This window comes from Manduca sexta, chromosome 8 (genome assembly GCF_014839805.1).
Source record: "Manduca sexta isolate Smith_Timp_Sample1 chromosome 8, JHU_Msex_v1.0, whole genome shotgun sequence".
In the NCBI taxonomy this organism is placed as follows: Eukaryota; Metazoa; Arthropoda; class Insecta; order Lepidoptera; family Sphingidae; genus Manduca; species Manduca sexta.
Genome location: NC_051122.1, coordinates 7732375 through 7752249, shown reverse-complemented (window position 1 = coordinate 7752249; position 19875 = coordinate 7732375). Strand labels below are relative to the sequence as shown.

Genomic DNA, 19875 nt, shown 5'->3' with positions numbered 1-19875 from the left:
TTCTTTATCTGAAAATCAATTTTTCACCTACCAAAAACAACACACACATACACACACATCACGCATTTATCCCCGAAAGGGTATGCAGAGGCGCAACCAGGGCTCTCCCTTTTCGCAAAATGTGTTCCGTCACATGATATGATAGGGGGCGAGCTTATAGCCATATCGGGCACAAAATCCAGACTCCCGGCTGATACTGAGTAGAAAAACTCAAATATCACTTTGCCCGACCCGGGATTCGGACTCAGGACCTCAGAGCGCTATCGCATGCAGTATAACTATGCCACCAAGGCAGTTACCAAAAAAAAAACAAAAATATTATTATTAAATATGGGTAGGCATCATGATTTTCTTTAAAGTCTCGTTATAATATGGTCATAATCAATGAGCAGAAGTAGTTCTAGTAGTGTTGACGAGAAAGAATTACTGGATAATATTTATATCGATATATGGATCTTAGGGCTGTTACATCCCTACATTGTTCGAATCGTTGTGAATGTCCTATCTTCGTGTTTCCGTAAATAACAGTAAAACAAACATTATTGATTTAACTAACTAATTAATCAATAATATATAATCCAGAAACTCCACAATTTTAAATAAATAAACTTATATCACTCACTAAAAATATTTGTGTACTGCGGCTATTTTTTAGATACAATAAATAATTAAGCTTTTCTTTTGCTTGTAAAAGGTAGGTTTATTGATAATTTTACAAGGATAGGTGAACACAGTGATTAAATTTAAAATCTTGTAATAACCCCTGAATATTTGTGTTTTGTTGCGTATTGTTAGAAAATGGCTGCGCTTGTGGTACAATCCCGTTTTGCCGGCCTCAAAATAGAGGATGATGACTACCCTCACCCCCATCCCCAGTCATCATCCGGCGATAGCCAGAAAACGAAAAAGAATAAAACGAACACTGCCAAAAAAATAGAACCTTCGAAAAAAACTAAGAATAATGGCAACAATAATAAATCTCAGGTAAGTTGCATAAATATCTTTTTAAATATTTTAATTATTGAACGAGTAATGTGCTAATTTAAATATAAAATAAAAACATTTTGTATTCTTTGATATTCATCACCATGAGTTCGTTTTAGTGATAGTATTGTATAATATATTCATTTAACAGTTGCAGATTCGATTAATAAGCAACATACTATAAATATTTACAGGGTGCTGCAAAGAAAAAAAAGACGAAGCAAGGACAAGCATCAGATAATCAATGGGAAATGTGGAAACAAAAGGATGAGGAACTTGTTGATGGTAACTTTGAATGTGAACTCCAACAGGTGACTACCACTTCTAAATAATATTAGTTTGTCTAATTAGAATCATATTATTTGAATTAATATTATATATATTATGTGTGTAAGAATATATACAAATATATAAGAATAGCTGTCATTTTTTTTTATCAATTTGTGATTTAAAAAAATATAGAAAAGTATTTTTTTAAATTATATTCATTTTATTAATTATTACTTTAGTGTGTAAATGTTCCAGATGCTATCAAGACAATGCCAATATAAGGATATTTAAAAACTACCCTAATAGACATGAAATAAAGTCTATTTTTATTATTATTACTAATTATTAAAATAATTTTATAATTTTAATCAACTATCTATTTACCTTAAGGTTTTTATTTTATTTAATAATTTAGCTTTTCTGTGAATTGTATATTGTATATCAGCATAATCACACCTTTTATTCTGAGGTAGTAAGCCCAATATATATCATGTGTATGCCATCGCATGATGTGACAATAGCAACTTATGCCCATATTGGGCAATACTTTCAGAGATATTGCCTAACCATGGATTTATTGAACTGAGACAGTTCTAAATGCTTAAAAACATGATTATTTATATATATATATATAAAAATGAATCCCTAATTCCCTTGGTCACATCAGCACGCGTGAACGGCTGGACTGATTTCACTATTTTTTTGTTGTTGTGTTTGTTATTGTCAGGAGAAGGTCCTTATGAAAGAAAAAATTAAAAAATTTGGCCAATTAAAAAATTTAAGAAAACTTAACAAAAATATTAATTTTATATAACTGTCAATTGTTGTGTCTTTGAAATAGCCGACAGAATGCCTTCTGCAATTTTGTAGTTAAGACTTACTTACTTAATGTTTGTCGGGTCAACTAGTTTTAATTTAAGCCTTGTATTATACACTACACACTGCTGAACACGAGCCTCCTCTTCTACAGAGCGTTTTAGGCTTTAGTCCACCATGCCAAATTAATGTAGGTTGGCAAATTTCACATACCTTGAAAATTCTTTTTGGCCAATTCTCAGGAATGTAGCTTTCCTCATGCTATCTTTCATTGTAAAGTAAATGATAATTGATAAACAATACAGTACCCTAGGTTTTGAACATTTCTACATCTGCCTCGGCAGACCCTTCCGTTCCCAACTATTATGTATGTATGTTCCCGGCTATTATGCACTCTTAAAAATATTAGTAAAATCATAACTTGTTTCTAGGCAATACTTTTATCAAAACTGGATTATGAAGAAAAAAAGGATGTTTATAAACAATTGAAGAAAGAAGCAGATACTGAAAAGAAAATGAGTGAGAACACTGCACAAATAATAAAAAAGCAGAAAAAGAAAAATGTGATGAGTCTTGAACAGTTCAATGATATGATGAACAATGGGGATGAAAATAAAGGTAACAATTATCAGCTAATATTTAAACAGCAAAATTTATTGCCTTAGTAGATTGAGATGTTGGTTTAGGATATTTTATTTGTGCCGATTTGTTTAAAAAAAATGTACTGGACTATTTTCTCACAGAAAGAAATGACTGCCAAAATTTTTACCATTTGCACTACATTCTTCCATATTGTAGCTACAACTGAAGAAGAAACAACCACCACAGATGAGATTAAGATTCCTGATAAGGACACAGAATTTTTCGAAAGAGTTAAAGATGAAACGAAGCATGAGCTATTGAAAGACAAAATAAACGATAGGGTGCGCAACAGCCAAGCGCCATCTGATGCATTCATCACCAGAGTACAGTTTGCCTACATGTTAGAAAAGAAAAATGAGGAAATAGCAGCATTGCAAGAGGAGGTGTCTAGTTTAAAGCAGGAACTGCGTACAGTCAAGTCAAGAAATAAAAAGTTGTGTGGCATACTTGGGCAGGGTGAAAGTGAGTGTTTGTTATTATTTTCAGAATTTTTATGTGTTTCTACCTTTTATACTAATTCGTATTCTATTTCTCCGGTAAATACGACTTTACAGAAATACCTTACTTATCTATAATGGGCTCTGGGTTTTACTTCTTACTCATATAAATATTATTGTTTGTGAAAATTTTTGGATGTTTGAATATTTGATAGAAAAGTAAATGCAGAAACTGCTGCATTACCATTTAACCCAGTAATTTTTTTGTTTTAATTAATGGTGCTGGTATTGGACAGATCGCACTATAGGTCGCCACAGTGGTTTAAGATTTTTGTAACGCGAAAGATTATGCGGTCGAAGCCGTGAGCACAGTTAGTTTTGTATTAGCGCGCATATGCATGGAAGCTTTTAATGTGTTTTGCGCGCGTTTACTGCTCTACAAAACCCAAAACCCCCATTGTCACTTGTGACAGACAAAATCTCTATGTTGACGTAAAAAAGAATTAGACATCGAAATAAATAACCATGACTATATAGGCTGCAGTCTTTGAAGCATCGGAAGAAAATTATAATATAAAAAACCGCGATAAAATTCGATAACTAGTTTTATTACGGAGATCTCTGGTAGTTAATCACGTTATTCGAATGAGGCCAAACATTTAATTATATTGTCAATGTAATAAAAATGTTAATGTTACACAGTGAAAGATAAGGCAGAAGTGCTAGTGGAGGTGGAAAGGCTGCGGGCGGTGCAGGCCGAGCTCACGGCGGAGATCGCGACGCTGCACTCCGACCTCGAGAAGGAGCGCTCCAAGAACACAGACCCCAGGAGTAAAGACAAGGTGCGGACCCTATACTAGTTCTTGATATTATTTATTGGAATTAAAATTATATAGGGTGGGGATAAATACAATTAAAATTTTTAGCTTTTATGTTTAGTTGGTATTAAGGCTCATTATTTATTATGTTAGCAAAATTAATTAAGAAACACCAAAATTAGTAGCAGCAGCGATCAATGATGCTTTCATATTGATCATGAAGTAAAAAAATCGCTAATTATTTTTGTATCTTTTTGCAATTAATTATCAACTTATTAACAAATTTAATTAAAAAAATAAATCATATCCTTGAAGATAATTTTAATGTTTCCAAATAACCAACAAACTGAAAGTGGCCCATTTCATTTTGCATCTTATTCTTGTAATAATAAAGCACAATCTTATCTTGTATGCACAAGCGTTTTTAAGTCTGTAACTTTCTCGTGTCTTTTTCAGAAATATAATACAAAAAAGAAAAATATACGATTTGACGTATCGAGTGAAGCCATCCCAGTTAAAGATGCAAGCTCTGCTGTAAATTAATTAAAAATGTAGTATACTGTAATTTTTTAACATAACATATAAAACTAAAAATAAAAATAGAAATATGTGATTAATGAACCTTTTATATTTTTGTGGATTATTATTTATAATTTCGTAATATTAAATCTTCAGAATACAGTTTACAGATGTACAGTCACTAATTATAATTAGATTGGTTTTAGAAATGAAAATTAATGATTGTTCACTAAGAAAAGTCGATTTTAATTTTTATAGAATTTATTTCTCCGCATTTAATGCATGCACTAAATAATACTATAAGCAGCTACTACACATAATTTTTCCGTGTCCTACCAAGTCGAATATGTGATAAATATAATTATTATTTTGCAATTAATTATATAATTAATATTTTAAAAATCCTTATTCTGTAAATTGAATTTTTTTTTATACTCGTGATAGATAACGATAAATTTTATTAGATTTTTTCGCGATTGATTGTACGATCTCTTTATTTTTAGTCACAATCCCCCTTATTCATAGACGTTATTTATCTAAGGACGGAGCATTGCTGTGATAGCAAGTCTGTTTCTTAGTGCTGACGGCATGGCGGCCTTCGCAGTGCGTAGACATAAGGCCATTGTGATTGGCTAATATTGAGATACAACTTGAATCTAGTTGGCTGTCAGATAAACAAAGCTGAACAAACAGCAAGCTGTCAGATAAACAACGCTGAGAAACATACGTGTTATCACAGCAATGCTAGGTGCATAGATAAATAACGTCTATGAATAAGAGTGAAAGAATTTATTTTTGTATATGACACGACTCAGAAATCTTATAGAAAGTGTACCTATAATTTTCGCATCGGTTCGTATACTTTTCCGTGATAGTTTAGCTATAGTGATTGATCGCGAAATAAATGTTAGTCTGTAGACTTCATCGGTAATGTAATCATATTCATTCCTTTATTTTGTCGTTTGTAAGGCTAGACGCCTTGTCTAAATGATTATTTTGTAATTTAACAAAGGCATACATGAACACAATTGTTGTTTTTTATTTGAGTTAATAATCCCTTGTAATTTTTATTGGATCAAGTATTAATAACAGCACGATAGGGGATTTGCTCGTTCGTAAAGCTCAAATTGAACTGATTATTATTTTTTTGTCAGCAAATAAATTATGTAAATAGCTTCTTGTCGAAATACGCTGGTGATACCGTTTGATTTTTTTTAAAAGAGGAGTGTTTTTTTCGTCTGTCCAATTGGGAAAAATAAAAGCTGTATTTGTAAAACAATGCACGATTTTATTGCCATATCTAATTACATACACAATTATAATTGAATATATTCAATGTGATACTTTACTAAAAACGTAATAAAATTCATTTTTTATTTAGATACAATTCTCGCGTAGCTTAGTGTTAGTTTTAAAAAGCTCTATACAATGTTGTTTCAATGGTATCGATAATGAACAGTTTAATTATTTCAATGACAATAAACAAAATATATTATTAATATAATTTTCAATAATATTGTTCCTCCAGGTAAAAAAAAATTCCTGAGATAAACTATTATCTTAAATTTGTTTCGTCTGCCCTTTATCGATACACTTGAGAACATTGTATAATTAAAATTGTGTATCAATTGATCGACATTTGTTCACTGACGCATCTTAGAACCGAAACATCAGTTAAAACACAATAAACTCATTTACAGTGATTACCAACTTATAGTAAATATGATATAAATAGTTTTTATTATCTAATAACTGTTTTTAATTATGCATAGTCACAAAGTTGTAAGGACTAAGGACACGAATGATTCATCTTAAAAATAAAACAATAAATATTTTCGGTACATTTTTAGCCGAGGCTGAATTGTATAAATTCATTATTTTTATACATACAAATTATTATTTATTAGTCGAATTAGCATTCTACAGAGGCACCTAGACACGATACATTATAGGAGTATAGATTAAAGTTAGAAATGTAATAATCCTGCACATTGCTAAGTGATTCAAATTAGGGTTTGACTAGGTGGTTCATTTCAATTCTCATATATTTATGTGATTCAACGAATGTTTTTGTTTGTATGAAAGGACATGGTATAGTTATGATAGTGATTGCGAAAACAATAATTCATTTGTACAAAAATATGAATCGATAGACATACACACAGTAATATCTAGACTTACTTATATCATACAAGTGTCATATTGGCAGTAAACGTGATTATGGCAACGTGAATTTGATTTCTAATATATTTTTGGTCCAAAAATTTCTTACTGGGGTCAATTCGTGAGGCAGTGACAGCGATAGATTTTAAACATCAAGTTCTGTCAAACGTAAAGTTGTCTCGGCAACTATTATGTAATTTATTTTATGTTTTAATTTGTAGCCATATTTACATGAATTGGCCCCAATATCAACTTATACTCACATTTTGCATAAAAGAAATACATACACCACTTTAATACTGATGTTAAAGAATATAAAACATTATTGATTAGTTGTTAATAACTAAGCAGAGACTATGTTAAAACTAGAAGTAACTTATATAATATGGCAGTAAGTGGTAATCGCAGAGCATTGCCTCGTGTACTTGCGAGATTCGCACGTCACTACTAAGTGATACTATTCGAGTACTTACGCGTAAGTGAATAATGTCTATTCGATGGGTTACTTTATTATTGCATAACGTAACAAGTACACTTGCTCTCAGTCACAAACTCTACTATTCCACTGCATTCATCTCTCTTTAAAGCGTCTCGTTTCACTTTATTATGTCACTTCACTTGCACCTCCGTCAAACGCACTCTAATGCCACGCCAAGTTCGATATGTCGCCGCCGTATTTGCGATTACTTACTTCGAAGTAGGTAATGTATGCAAAACACCATCCAAATGGATTTTATAAGTTTTGCATTTTTATGAGTGCTATACGCACGTGTCGATAATCTCATTTCTGAAATTTTCCTTCACACGTTTAGTTTGATAAAACCGTTAGTCGATGATCCGTATGACTCGTGTGTAGGTAGTTAGCAGGCGGGTATGTCCGCGCAAATTATCGTCGTTATCGGTTTGCTCGCCAGATCGCATTTGAAATCTTCCACCACTTTGTAAGTTAGTTTGTCGACGCAGTACACGTTGCGTTGTTTCGTTGCTTGCTCGCCCTAGTAAACAGGTAAAATAGGTTACCGATAATAATAAACAAAACATTTGGATTTTATAAAGATCTGAATACGAACTTACCGGCATATGGCAGGGCTTAGAGCAAGGAGACCAGGCGCCGACCCACCAGTGCGTGTACTTGGGGGCCGGCGCGGGCGGACACGCGGGCTGCCGGCAGCGCTGCATCAATGCGTCGTGCCGCGGCGACTCGATGTGGTAGCACTGCGACTGCTCCACTACACCTGTTTATGTCATTAATGATATTTAGCAACATCAGGTCCAATGATAGTCATCTTTGCTTGAACAAAGCAAATCTATCTCGATATATAGTAAGCGCCTTTGCATATTATATAATCAGAGGTTGATTAGAGATTGAACGTGCAAATGGAGAAAACTCAGGCTCAGTCCGACAATTCTTGTACAAAATTAATCGGAATATATTCAATAAGAAATGGCGTCATAATTCGTGATGTCTAGTTGCTCTACATTATTTAGGCATCATTTTAAATAACATGAACCAAAACAAGCTTATTAATTGCCGTAACATGATAAAAGAAACTACTGATTTCAATAAGAAAAGGAAGTTAATAAGGTCCATATTTGTACGAATACGTACGTCTCTTTGAGTCAACGCATTCGTAGTATCGTCTGGTGTAGCCGATGCCGCAAGTGACCGAGCACGGAGTCCAGTCCGACAGGCGGTAACTGAACTGGTTCTGTAGTTGTTGCCGGTCTACCGTATACTGGTAAGCGACGCCTGGGTTGCGATGCCTGCCTCGGAATATCCGTTGCTGGAAATATGAAAGGAATGTCAGCACATGTGCATAATGCTCTTCCAACAGGTAAGTATTAACGACAGTTGTTCTGAACGATTTCTTTAGTAAGATATATTTTTGCAATATATTTGTATGTAGCTAATAACTATCGAATTATTATAATTATTATAATTTTCGTAACATATCTTACTTAATAGATATTACCATCCTAAGTAAGATATGTCACGATAGAATAGGGTCAATAATTATCTATCAATATGTGTCAGCGATTTTCTTTTAGTTCTTACTGTATCCGCCCCGCCCGTTGATAGTCCCATACGATTTGTATACCTTATTTGTTTTGTATATTTACAGCCAGATTCAATAAACGATCCCAATCTCAATCTTCAATCCAATTCCGAGAATGAACCAATCAAAATAACCCATTTGTAAGCCCGACAAAAACACTTTGTTCTGATTGGTTCATGTTTGAGGTAGATCGAAAAATCGTTTGGGATGGGTTTATTGAAATGGCAGTAAATGCATATTATAATAGCACGGAAACTTAGAGCGTGTGTCTTATTTGCAGTTTCATTTATAGGATAGACACTTACATAAACTTTAATGTCTTCACTGATAGGTCCCGATATCCGGACTTTTTCCCAATCACGATCTCGTTCGTATATCGCCTGAGCTCCCGCCACGAAGTATTCTGTCAGCGTAGCGTTTCTACAAAACACGTACAAAGGTTTATCAAAATATTACATAGTATAATATAATTTGCAATTCAACAATTTTTTAATATATAAAAGCATTGGAATGGTCTTGCAATGGTTCTTACCTAGCTCCATTTAGATACATTTTCTTAGATTTTGCACTTGCAATAGAAATATAGTTTCCTGGACTGACTTTTTCTTGTATTTTTACGTTCCTTGATCCTGCGGGTATCACTGCAACCTGCAAGTAAAATTTGATTTTATGATTATTCCTAACGAAGATTTATATACGCCATTCAAATTCTCTGTTCAAATAATTCAATTCAGGTATATTAAGTCGACATTTCACATAAAACTCCGATTTTGTGAGTTTTTTTTTACTTCAGGTAGTTTATTTTTGGTACTCAGCCGCTTTATAATAATGAAGAAAAGACAAAAGTACACTCACCTCACTAAATCCAGATTGTCTAGTAGTTCCCTTGTTATAAATGCCCTGTACAGTCTTGCAAGCCGACCCGTCTCCGCCGCACACGCCACACGCGTCCTTCTCAGCGTCAGAGTTCACTATCCAATCACATCCCACTTTGTAACAAACACCTGTAAACAAATATTATTTGAACATCATGGTTTTCTAATCATCTACTTGCCCTTAATTCATATTAAGGGATTATATAAGGGCGACAGCATCAGATTTTATCAAGTATGTTCAGATAGAGTTTAGTTTTTTGTCTGGCCGTCTGTGTACAGGTTATTCGTCTTGTTCGTTTTTATATTGTGTCTGCCACCGTTTATTTATCGGTGATTTTGCGAATGTCAAGTAACAATAGCAGATACAAAACAAAAAGACTATAAAATCAGCTCGCCATTTTGTCAATTCTCAAAACTCTACAGGTTCTTGTAAACATGTTAAAAATTTAGTACCAGATATTCGAAAGTGTCAGTAAATTTAATCCTATATAGGTTTTGAACCCAGTAACACTCGGTTTGAAGGCCAAGACCTGCCGCTAAACCAAAGAGGACAAAGCGGTAAAGCTAATATTTATATTTAAAAAGATTCCAAAATTCAACCTCTAACATTGATGTATTGAGAGATCAAAATAACAGACCTAATTATAGAGTTTCTTTGTGTTCAATAATTACATATTTATGTAATTTAAAATAATTATCCTTTTGTGGTCTTTGTTTACATTGAACGTTGGGAGTAAGTAAACAATCGTGCAATTGATTTGCATTTAAAATGCTAAGTACATAAATAATTCCTGATTTATTTGTTTAGAATAGAAAAATAAACTTACCAGCAATGCACATATCACGCGATCCCGCAGTCTGCCTACACGGCGTACCGTCAGCAACAAAACCGCCCAACATTTCTGTTTCGTTGCCGTCACGTGGCACGCAGAGTAGGTCGCAAGGCTTATCTGTGAATGTACGAGATCAACGTTTGTGATAAGTCCAGCTATTGTGTTGGCCCTTTATTCCTAAATTGCTACTTCCGTAACATCGTAATTTATGGGAGTTTAAAGTCTATTTTAAGAAACAACGTCAACTGATGGGTAAACGATTTATTTTTATTGAATTCTAGATAAATTCTATGCTAAAAATATCTAAATCGGCTTTATGTTTACTACCAGCCGATATCGAATGTTCTAACAATATTACATACAGTCGGATAAAGAAGCTCCTCCATTTTTAATGTTGTTTAAAAAGATTGTAGACAACTATGCCTGTTCAAGTTTCAACGACGGCGCTGTACATACTAGTTACTAAACACTGTAACTTATCCGGGATTCGAACCAGTATTAGTTTCGCATAGGTCACATAAATTCCAAGCCGGCATTGCTATTAGACAGAGATATTTAAACTCAAAATATCAAAGATCTAATGTCTCAGACCATCTTAGCCGGTATTAATTTGTAAATGTTTTTTCTATGACACGGTTACGATCAAAGGCGTATTATTTTAGAAAAGCGCCGTCATCGCTGTAATGGCGTTTGCCACATTGTTTTGCACACGATCTTACAAACGTTAAGTTTATTATGAACTATGACCGGTGTACACATCTTATAATTAGCCAATATAACGTTAAACGTGTAACTTATAGATAATGAGTATTGTAGAGTCATCTGTCCTTGTTGAATAAATTATTTTAGATTTGTATCGGATTTTAATAACTTTTACTTTTAACAGATCGTAGTCCAAATCGAAAGTTCCTTCCTTTTTACTAACTATATCTTCGATGGATAGCCTCTGTTTAGATATTCCTTTTTAAATCAACCGTTTCTGAGGTACTTAAAATTCTATAAAAGTACGAAACTTGCCTAGTCAAACATTCAATTATGAGCTTTATTTACGAGTAATTTGGTGAAATCTATGAATATAGTTTGTTTTATTATTTTTTTATAAAACTACTGCTATTCTATGGAAGTCCTATCGATCTGCGTTACTCTATGTGAAATGGGTCAAGTTATTCAAATGACTCACCTTGATCGAAGTATGGTACCCATTCGGTGTACGTATCATCTCTGTCATGTGTTATATTGTTGTGTCTCGAACACTGCACCTCCCTGAACGTAGGCTCATTGATAGGGCACGGATCGGTGTTGCATACTTTGTACCTATAAAAACAATGAATATGTTTTTTGTTTCATAGTAAAGTATTAAATAATGTAAACATCTGTTTTTTTTTCTAATCTATCCTTTAGAATTCTATAATAGACTTAAAATATATACTCAGCCAGCGCTAGAGTTGTTTTTGATAGGTATTCCCCAATTAAAGATATCGACTTGAGCCGTAAATACAAAAGTAACTCGTAAATTAAATAATTATCTCGTTGTTATCTAATGAAGAAATCTATATGTGATTTGTTGTAGTGTCTGTAATGATGTAGGTAGCCAAACATACCGGCTTCTGTCTCCGATACAATAATTTCCATTGTTGTATGGTTCAGGATTGTTGCATTCACGCGACTGCGTGGACACGCCGGCGCCGCAGGTTCGCGAACATTCGCTCCACTCGCTCCACGGGCCCCAGTCGCCGTTGCGGGGCGCGGGCGATGGCGTCCGTGGCACGCATGTCTGATTCTGACACCACTGTTCAAAACAAACATCACTGATTTTAACTTTATCTGTACGTGTCCTGATTTAGTGCATGTCTTGTGTTCGATTCTCACCATTATCAATCAAGATGTACTACATAACTTGACATGACTTATCGTGAGAAGCATTACTTTTATTGCATTTTTAGCAATATAAGGTTTGCGAGAACTGGTGCATTCTTTAGGTATCTGTTATTTCGATTACCTACTTTCTGTTCATAGTTTTATTATTTGCTTACCATATCTGGACCGCACGTCGTACCAGGAGCGGCTGATCTTAACATCGTTTTGCATGTGTTGTTGACTAGGCACCATAAATGTTCACATAGCTCCGATGGCTTAGCACAAACCACTGCTTCAGCTCCAAACTGCAGATGACATTGAGAGTCCGCGTCGAATGTGACACCTGTGCGAGTAATTCATGATAATTAAGTAAAATTATAAAAGCAGTTAATGGCAATCCTAGCTTTGATAACACATGGAAATATTATACAATTGAATATTTAGAATTTAGATTAACTTACCAGCGGGTACTTCTGGATACTCATAATATTCTTCTTGCGAAGGCTTGTCGCTCAAACATTCTCCCAAACCGGCGCTAAAAAGAAAAACATGTCAAGTTGAAACCTCATTAGTTCATAGTTTGGTGTTCTCGTAAGATCTGGCGCCATGCTAGCTAGCATTATTCGACAATAATTGCGCTGCCTAATTATGCGTGAACCGATTAACTCAAACGGAGAGGTCATTTGGCGGTTCATACAAGCGAAGCGTAACGCATGGTAGCCGTGCCCTCCGGTTCCGTTACAGTGTATTTTCCGCGATTACGATCGGATTTACTACAATAGTTTACGAACACGCCTATTGAGCGCACGCAACTTGCACAACAGCAGTCATCGGTGGGCGCACAATAAACAACTCGCCATAAATAACTCGTCATTAATATTTAGCTGCCTACGTTAACAGTAATTCTATTCACCGTGGAATACTTTAAATTTAATTTGTCTGGAAGCGCCTGTAATCCGATGGTTTATGATGATTATTTTGTTTGATGTGACAAGGCGGGCGCGTGTATTTGGTGTTCTCAATAAAATATTGATGTATCGGGTTGCGCCATTAGTAATTAGTTTCGTGAGTGAACTAACGACATCCGGTCTCGGATTCTGATGGCGAATCGTAGTTATTATTTATTGGTGCGTAGGATTTCTGGTTTCAAGTTTATTGACGTCATAAAGCGTAGCGTTTACTTGCAATCAAGGTGATAACTAGATACTGCTGGCGACAATCGAACAACTTTCCTATGCAAATGACGTTTGATAAAATTAACGGTCATAATAATGAAAGTAGCCATTAAATATAAATGCCCATGAATGGAGCCGCCGCAAAAAACGTTGAATGAATGATAAAACCGCTAAGACATGGATTATTTTATTAATTTGACCTGATATTTAAAACTCAATGAGCTGGATGACTGTAAAAGTTAAAAGCTTTTTGCAATTAGAGACTTCTCGGGATTTAATGTGTCACGATCTTGAAAACGGTATTAAAGGCGCCGAACTTTTTAATACAAGTTTTAATAAAATCGATTAAAATGTGAGGTTACGACATTCTTTGCGTTTTTGTAAAGCGTTTGAGTGCGCGTAATATGTCTCCATTGAATATAAACAAGAAATAACGTAATAAAATACAAATTTCAATGTTACTGTTGATCCTTTTATAACGGAATATGAATATCGTAAGAGTAAACTCAGTAATATAAGACGACACTGATAAATACCAAAAACGAAATATATTTATAGAAATAAACTTTGGTGGAGTATAACTACAATCCAGAGATCATAAGACTTATATATAATAGAGAGTCTGAATAAACTCACTCTAAGAAGTTGGTGACGTCCCGCTTGCTGCACCGGGACCAGGCCACTTGCACAGTATCAGCTTCGAAGATGGGTGTCATGATGTGAAGAGTCGAACCTTCGCGCCGATGGCATCCGATCTTTTCCGTGTCATGATACAGACCAAAGCTGGGAAAAAATGTATTACAAATGAAAAAATGAATAAAGACAATTCATATTACATAGGTGTCAATTGTTTATTATTTAATGTAATTTAAAATTTTACTAAGTTTAGATGTAACGTCTAAACAAATAAATAGGAGCGTGTAACATAAATCCAAATATATAATAGCCATTCTTAAATGAATGGAGATCGTATCTGTTTTTTGTTTTGAGAAATAAAATTATAATAATTGTATGCAAACTAGCTCATTTTAATGGAAACTAAAACTATATTAATGTGTTTAGAATATGCAAAATACATTAGATGATAAACCTAATTTTTCGACTAATTACAGTAAAGAACATAAAATAAATTGTAAAATCTCTCATTGTTAAAACCTGTCATTTACAATATATAATATAATTAAGAAAATTACAAAGTTTCTAAAAATTGTTTATACCTACTTAATTAATTCAAATTAAAATATAAATTACAATTCATTAAAATTGCAAAGAATCAAGAAATAATTCCTATTTCAGGGCTTTGTAGTTGACCAAAAAGTAGTAGGTAGATTGTAGGTTAACCATTCGCCTTAATACCTCAGATAAGTGTCGTTAATGTTAAGATAATTAAGTTCATTTATCAGTTATGTGGCAACGTATTTAATCTTAATGGTTATATATTAGAACCACCCAATCACGTGTCGTGATCGGAACTATAAAGATATTTTGACTTAATAGCGATCTTTATCGTCTCAAATTGATGGTTAAATTCTTAATCATTGGAGACGTTTCACGTTTGATCATATTAAATGGCAATTGGCTCTATGTGCTAACAAAATCGACTCGATCGATCGAAAAATATTTTTTAAATGATGAAAATTAATTGTACACAACATCTATGATCATAAAATTAAAGTACTGCGATAGTAGAATTTATTTAAATTATATGTTTTTGTATAAATTCATGACGTCCTAACATCGAGGAAGAAACACTATTATAAAAAAAATAAAATCTGTTCTAACATAAAAAAAATCATATTACGGTATAGCGTAAATTAAGTATATAATAATAAATTAAGCAAAAAAAAAAAGACTGGTTTTTAATGTCAAATAGTATTTTAATCTCAAATAATTAATCAGTTAAAAATAGTGACGAATTTTCACTCATGATATTAAGTCGAATGATTAGGTATGTTCTTCAGTGTTTGGTTTTACGAACCTGGGCCCTTATTCTGCATGATAGTGTAAACGCGTAACGCGGCCGTGTCATGTTATCTTCGAGAAATGTGCGTGGAATGGTATTCTGTAAGCCAAATTTCTATAGTCCTAAACATGATGCGTTGTGTTACGTGCTTATTACGCACTGTTTAAATAACGTGTGGGATAGAGAATAAGGCCCCTGCCAAAAGTATTTGAAAACATAATAGGTCCTCTATTATTATTGGCTAATATCTTTTGGCACTTATTAATTGTGCACGTTGGTAAATCTATTGATTGTAACTTGCCTACATAGATAAGGATTAAATTATTGTTAGTTATTGTGTAATATAAACGCCATAAATTATTGTATTGGGGCGGTAGGTGTTTATTTTAAATGTCGTAGATAAATTTATAGTTTATTTCTTCCATGTATAATTATGATAATATTAAAGGATGTGAACATAAAAATAAAGTAATCGGCATCAATGTTGAGCCGAAGTGCAAAGTTATTTTGTTCGTGTCAAATGTTATCCACTGTGTAGTCATTAACGCATGTTTTTGTTAGACTGGTAGCCTATAGGCAATTAATGAATAATTAGGTATTACTTTTACATTTAAATAATCAGTTGTACGCTATCGCATTAACTAAGTCTATATTGCTTTTAATTACTAAAATGTTTGTATACGTCTAGTAACGTCAGGCGGTCCAGCATTTGTGAAGAGATTACCACGTCTACGACATTGTTTCATCGTCTTAGAGATAGAAGATCACATTATAAATTATTAGTAGAGACGTATTGATAAAGCTAACTGAAAATTTTCCTTCATCATTATAAATGATAATATCTCTTGCAAGGCTGACCACAAAGCAAATATAGAAATAATAACGTTTAAATCTATGATCCCGCTTAATTTAAAATGTTAAAGCTTTTGAACATTGTTTGTTTGAATTTCAGAAGGTAACACTTGAACCAATGAATGGATTTGATTTAAATATGGTACATGGATTCCTAGATTTATTATAAAGGCTATTTTTATCCCAAAAGGTATATAGTGGAACTTTTACCAGTAAAGGCTTTCAAGTTTCAAGATGGTAGAGATGCCAACAAAATTTAATTAAAATTATATAACGTAATGATATTATATTTGATAGTGCGTATTTAATTTACAATAAATTTATATTCTAAATATTTTAAAAATATCTGTGTAAGACATAAAGTGTCGAACGATTCATAAAACGGTAGTAATAAAATTTTAAAGGAAAACAACGAGCGTAGACACTTTATTCATGTCGCCGGCGATGTCGCCGCGATTGGTGACCCGTGGCGACCGCGGCTGCCGCCTACAAATTACATATAAATTTACTTTAAACCCATTCCTTATTCTTTGTTCGTGATAAGGTTATGAAAAAATAATGAGCATGTGTGGGCCGATAGCGGCGGCGTCAATGCACCGGGTGCATTGTACGCCGCGAATGATGCATTCATGTATCTACAAGTACGAGGGGAAGGTCAATGCCTGTCATGTTTGCGCGACTTACATAATTTGTATTTGTATTATGATTGTGGGCGTTGTCTAATGCGTTCACTGTGACAAGCCGATCGTTTAATGAAACCGATGGAGAATGTACGTACGCAACAGCGGGTGCAATGCGGCGAATGTTATTAGCGTTTCATAATTTTCTATCTCGAAAGCAACGTCCTTGGGATAATCTCGGCTCGGATACATGACTCAGTACCAATAACCGGCGCTAGGCAACTGTTGCCAAATAAAACTCGCATTTATTTCCAAAATAATACAAACAATATTACGCGTGGATGTTTGAGAATGTCGGAGTTGGACTTCTCGCTGGCCAGTGGCCCGACAGCCGACTTGAGAGGCGAGGTGATGCATGGCGGCCGAGCCGGTTGGAAGTTCGACTTGTGAAAATACGGCGCTCGTTTAATGCATACCTATTGTGAACCGAGAGATAAATGAGACCGTTTGCGCAGGATTTGTGAAGTTAACATATCGCTTGAAGTAGATAGATAGTGCATTATCTGCTTTATAACTCTGACAAACATCACTCATGTACTAAGGTAAAATTTATACATTAAATATGTTGAGATGCATCACAAACTTTGATCGGTTGCGGAGATCATGCAGCTTTAATGATTCTGTTGCAATGTTTAAATAGCCTATTAAACCGACAGCGCGATGAATCCATTGACAAACTGCGTTAATGTAATGTACAATATTATAATTTCTAGATAAATAATTATAAATTTAGCAACATTTTATTAAGAGTAGAAGCTTACTTAATTTAGGCACTATGTCTCAAATTATATTACAGATGTTCAAGTTTAAGGGCGTGTTTATACACTCAAATCGCGTCTCATGCACCCATCATGACATTAATTCTAGATTTTAATTGAACAGAACTCATAACAACCTAGTTACCTTTTACGAATCAAATTATTCTTGTTGTTTCTCCGAAATATATAAAATGAGAAAAGTGTGTACTACAGGGTACTGAATTTCTTACACTATCACGAATTAACAAACGCGCTATAAATCTTCCTTATGGTTTAAATCATTTTCGTTATCTAATCGCACATTAAATTCTTTATGGCATAATAAAATATTCTGTTGATATGATCTGTTGCGAATTCATGAAGGTCGAAGCATTTATGTTTTAGCAACGTATTATCTCTAGTACATAATATTATACGCCATGTTGTATTATAGGAACGTAATCCTCTTGTTTTTTGTTGTCTATGCGAAGAATGGTACCTAATGGTTGTTAGTTTTGCTTCGTGCATTCGAAAATATCTCATTTTATTCATAAGCTAGGAGGACGCTGTTTGCTATAGGTCAAAATAAAACGTTTCTAGTTCTAAATATTTGAAATATTTTCATCATTCACAATCATGCATTTGGAACAATGCCCTAACACTTTACACTAAACCCAATGAATTGTACTGTCTGATAAAACATATTCAAACTATTAAAATAAGGTTCAAAATAATGACGTAAATAACTCTGTAACCCAAATAGTTGTCGTAGTCTAAACATCCAAATAACTTTTATATTTACTGCGTTAATACGTGTATAAGAATTATTGATAGTACAATGGCACGCAATGGCTCGGTGTCGGATATTGTTCAAAGAATAGTGTTTCGGCTAAATCATTCCTAATTGCTTTGATGTTCTGGACTGTTGCCACCCGAGCGATAGTCGTTGTTTACAAATATAAAGAGTGACCGTTGAAAGATTTGTAGCGTGGTTTAAACGTTGTAGCGAAAATATGGAATTGGAAGCTTTCGTTTAGTTTTTTTTTTGCAAGATTTATAGAGCAATCTATCATGTTAACGTTATTTTAGATGTTTTTAAATAAAAATAGATAATTTATTTTTATAAGAAAATTGTGGAAAAATCAACGTAGCGTTGATTTAAATTACTGCCGAAGTTGATAGACTATATTTTGTTATTTTGACAGGAAAATTGTTTAAGGCTATTTTGATTCACTAAAATATATTTGTATAAGGTAGAAACAGGCTACCGATGTCCTTGTATAATCTTGTATATGAAAGTAAAAAAGTTGTATATTTATAGCAGTATATATTGAGGATAAACGCGAAAAAAATTGGTTCGTCTAAATTACAATTCTAAAATTTACTATTGATATCATGCGTATTGAATAACGAATTCATGACTATCCCAGATTCACAAATAAAACTGTGACCAATATTGTATTATTGTTCGCATTGAATCATATGTGAATAATCGCGGAACAGTACGAATTGAAAATAACGCTGGCCTATTTGTGAATTTTCTACAAAAAATATCACCTGTGCAATATTTTACACGATACAATTTTGCTATAAGAAATGTAGGTCACATCCAAGAGCAAACGAGCGAGGATTAGCGATGATGTAATTAAACAAGTTATTATGAATTATAATTATGATTGTAATCATAATAAGTTAGGCACTCGCCAAACTGGCACGATAGATTAAATCACTTAGACGAGAGCTTAAACGAGTTACTCTCACTATCAACTTAACGATTTATAAAGTAAATTTGCACGGATTATATTTAAAGTGCATGATCCTTTTCTTTTAATTTATATCAAGTATAAACCTATTTAAAAATATATTATGTTATTCTTATTACAATGTAAATGGATGTTATGACACATGGAGTAGTTATTTCTAATTAATGTTCTGATAAAACAATATTACAAAGATTTATTTTCTATATTTATTACAAAGATTAAAACGCCTTCATAATCCACTGAAAACTAAAACACAATTTTATGTTACCTATATACCGGTTATTAAGTTTGAAGTCGGTGCTTAATTGAAATTGTTAGCTAGATAAATCCATAAACAAATGTATGAAAACAAAGTCCTCCTTCTTTTGTCGTTTAAAAATTATACCAATTATGATTAAAACTCACCAACCTTCTTGTCCTGCCACTACTTGTGG

At 33.5% G+C, this 19875-nt stretch overlaps 2 protein-coding genes across 3 annotated transcripts in view; one reads left to right on the top strand and one right to left on the bottom strand.

The window, feature by feature from the left end:
- The first annotated feature begins 463 nt into the window (after nt 1-463).
- On the top strand, nt 464-5514 carry LOC115440113 (G kinase-anchoring protein 1). Its single transcript, XM_030164282.2, has 7 exons — nt 464-694; nt 796-984; nt 1179-1295; nt 2502-2688; nt 2869-3174; nt 3852-3991; nt 4424-5514. Exons 2-7 carry the CDS (start codon nt 799-801, stop codon nt 4508-4510), a joined length of 1023 nt encoding a protein of 340 aa, XP_030020142.2. The 5' UTR covers nt 464-694; nt 796-798; the 3' UTR covers nt 4511-5514.
- Nucleotides 5515-5757: 243 nt separating this feature from the next.
- Nucleotides 5758-19875, bottom strand: part of LOC115440083 (A disintegrin and metalloproteinase with thrombospondin motifs 12) — a 79090-nt gene continuing 64972 nt past the window's right edge. For both annotated transcript variants that reach the window (XM_030164240.2, XM_030164241.2), the window contains exons 9-20: nt 14083-14229; nt 12733-12806; nt 12448-12614; nt 12016-12203; nt 11595-11728; nt 10409-10531; nt 9562-9710; nt 9239-9354; nt 9012-9126; nt 8259-8433; nt 7724-7884; nt 5758-7644 (exon numbers count right to left, since the gene is read on the bottom strand). In XM_030164240.2, the coding sequence (XP_030020100.2) occupies nt 7510-7644; nt 7724-7884; nt 8259-8433; nt 9012-9126; nt 9239-9354; nt 9562-9710; nt 10409-10531; nt 11595-11728; nt 12016-12203; nt 12448-12614; nt 12733-12806; nt 14083-14229 (1684 nt within the window). In that variant the 3' untranslated portion in view covers nt 5758-7509. The remainder of the gene's footprint in view (nt 7645-7723; nt 7885-8258; nt 8434-9011; nt 9127-9238; nt 9355-9561; nt 9711-10408; nt 10532-11594; nt 11729-12015; nt 12204-12447; nt 12615-12732; nt 12807-14082; nt 14230-19875) is intronic.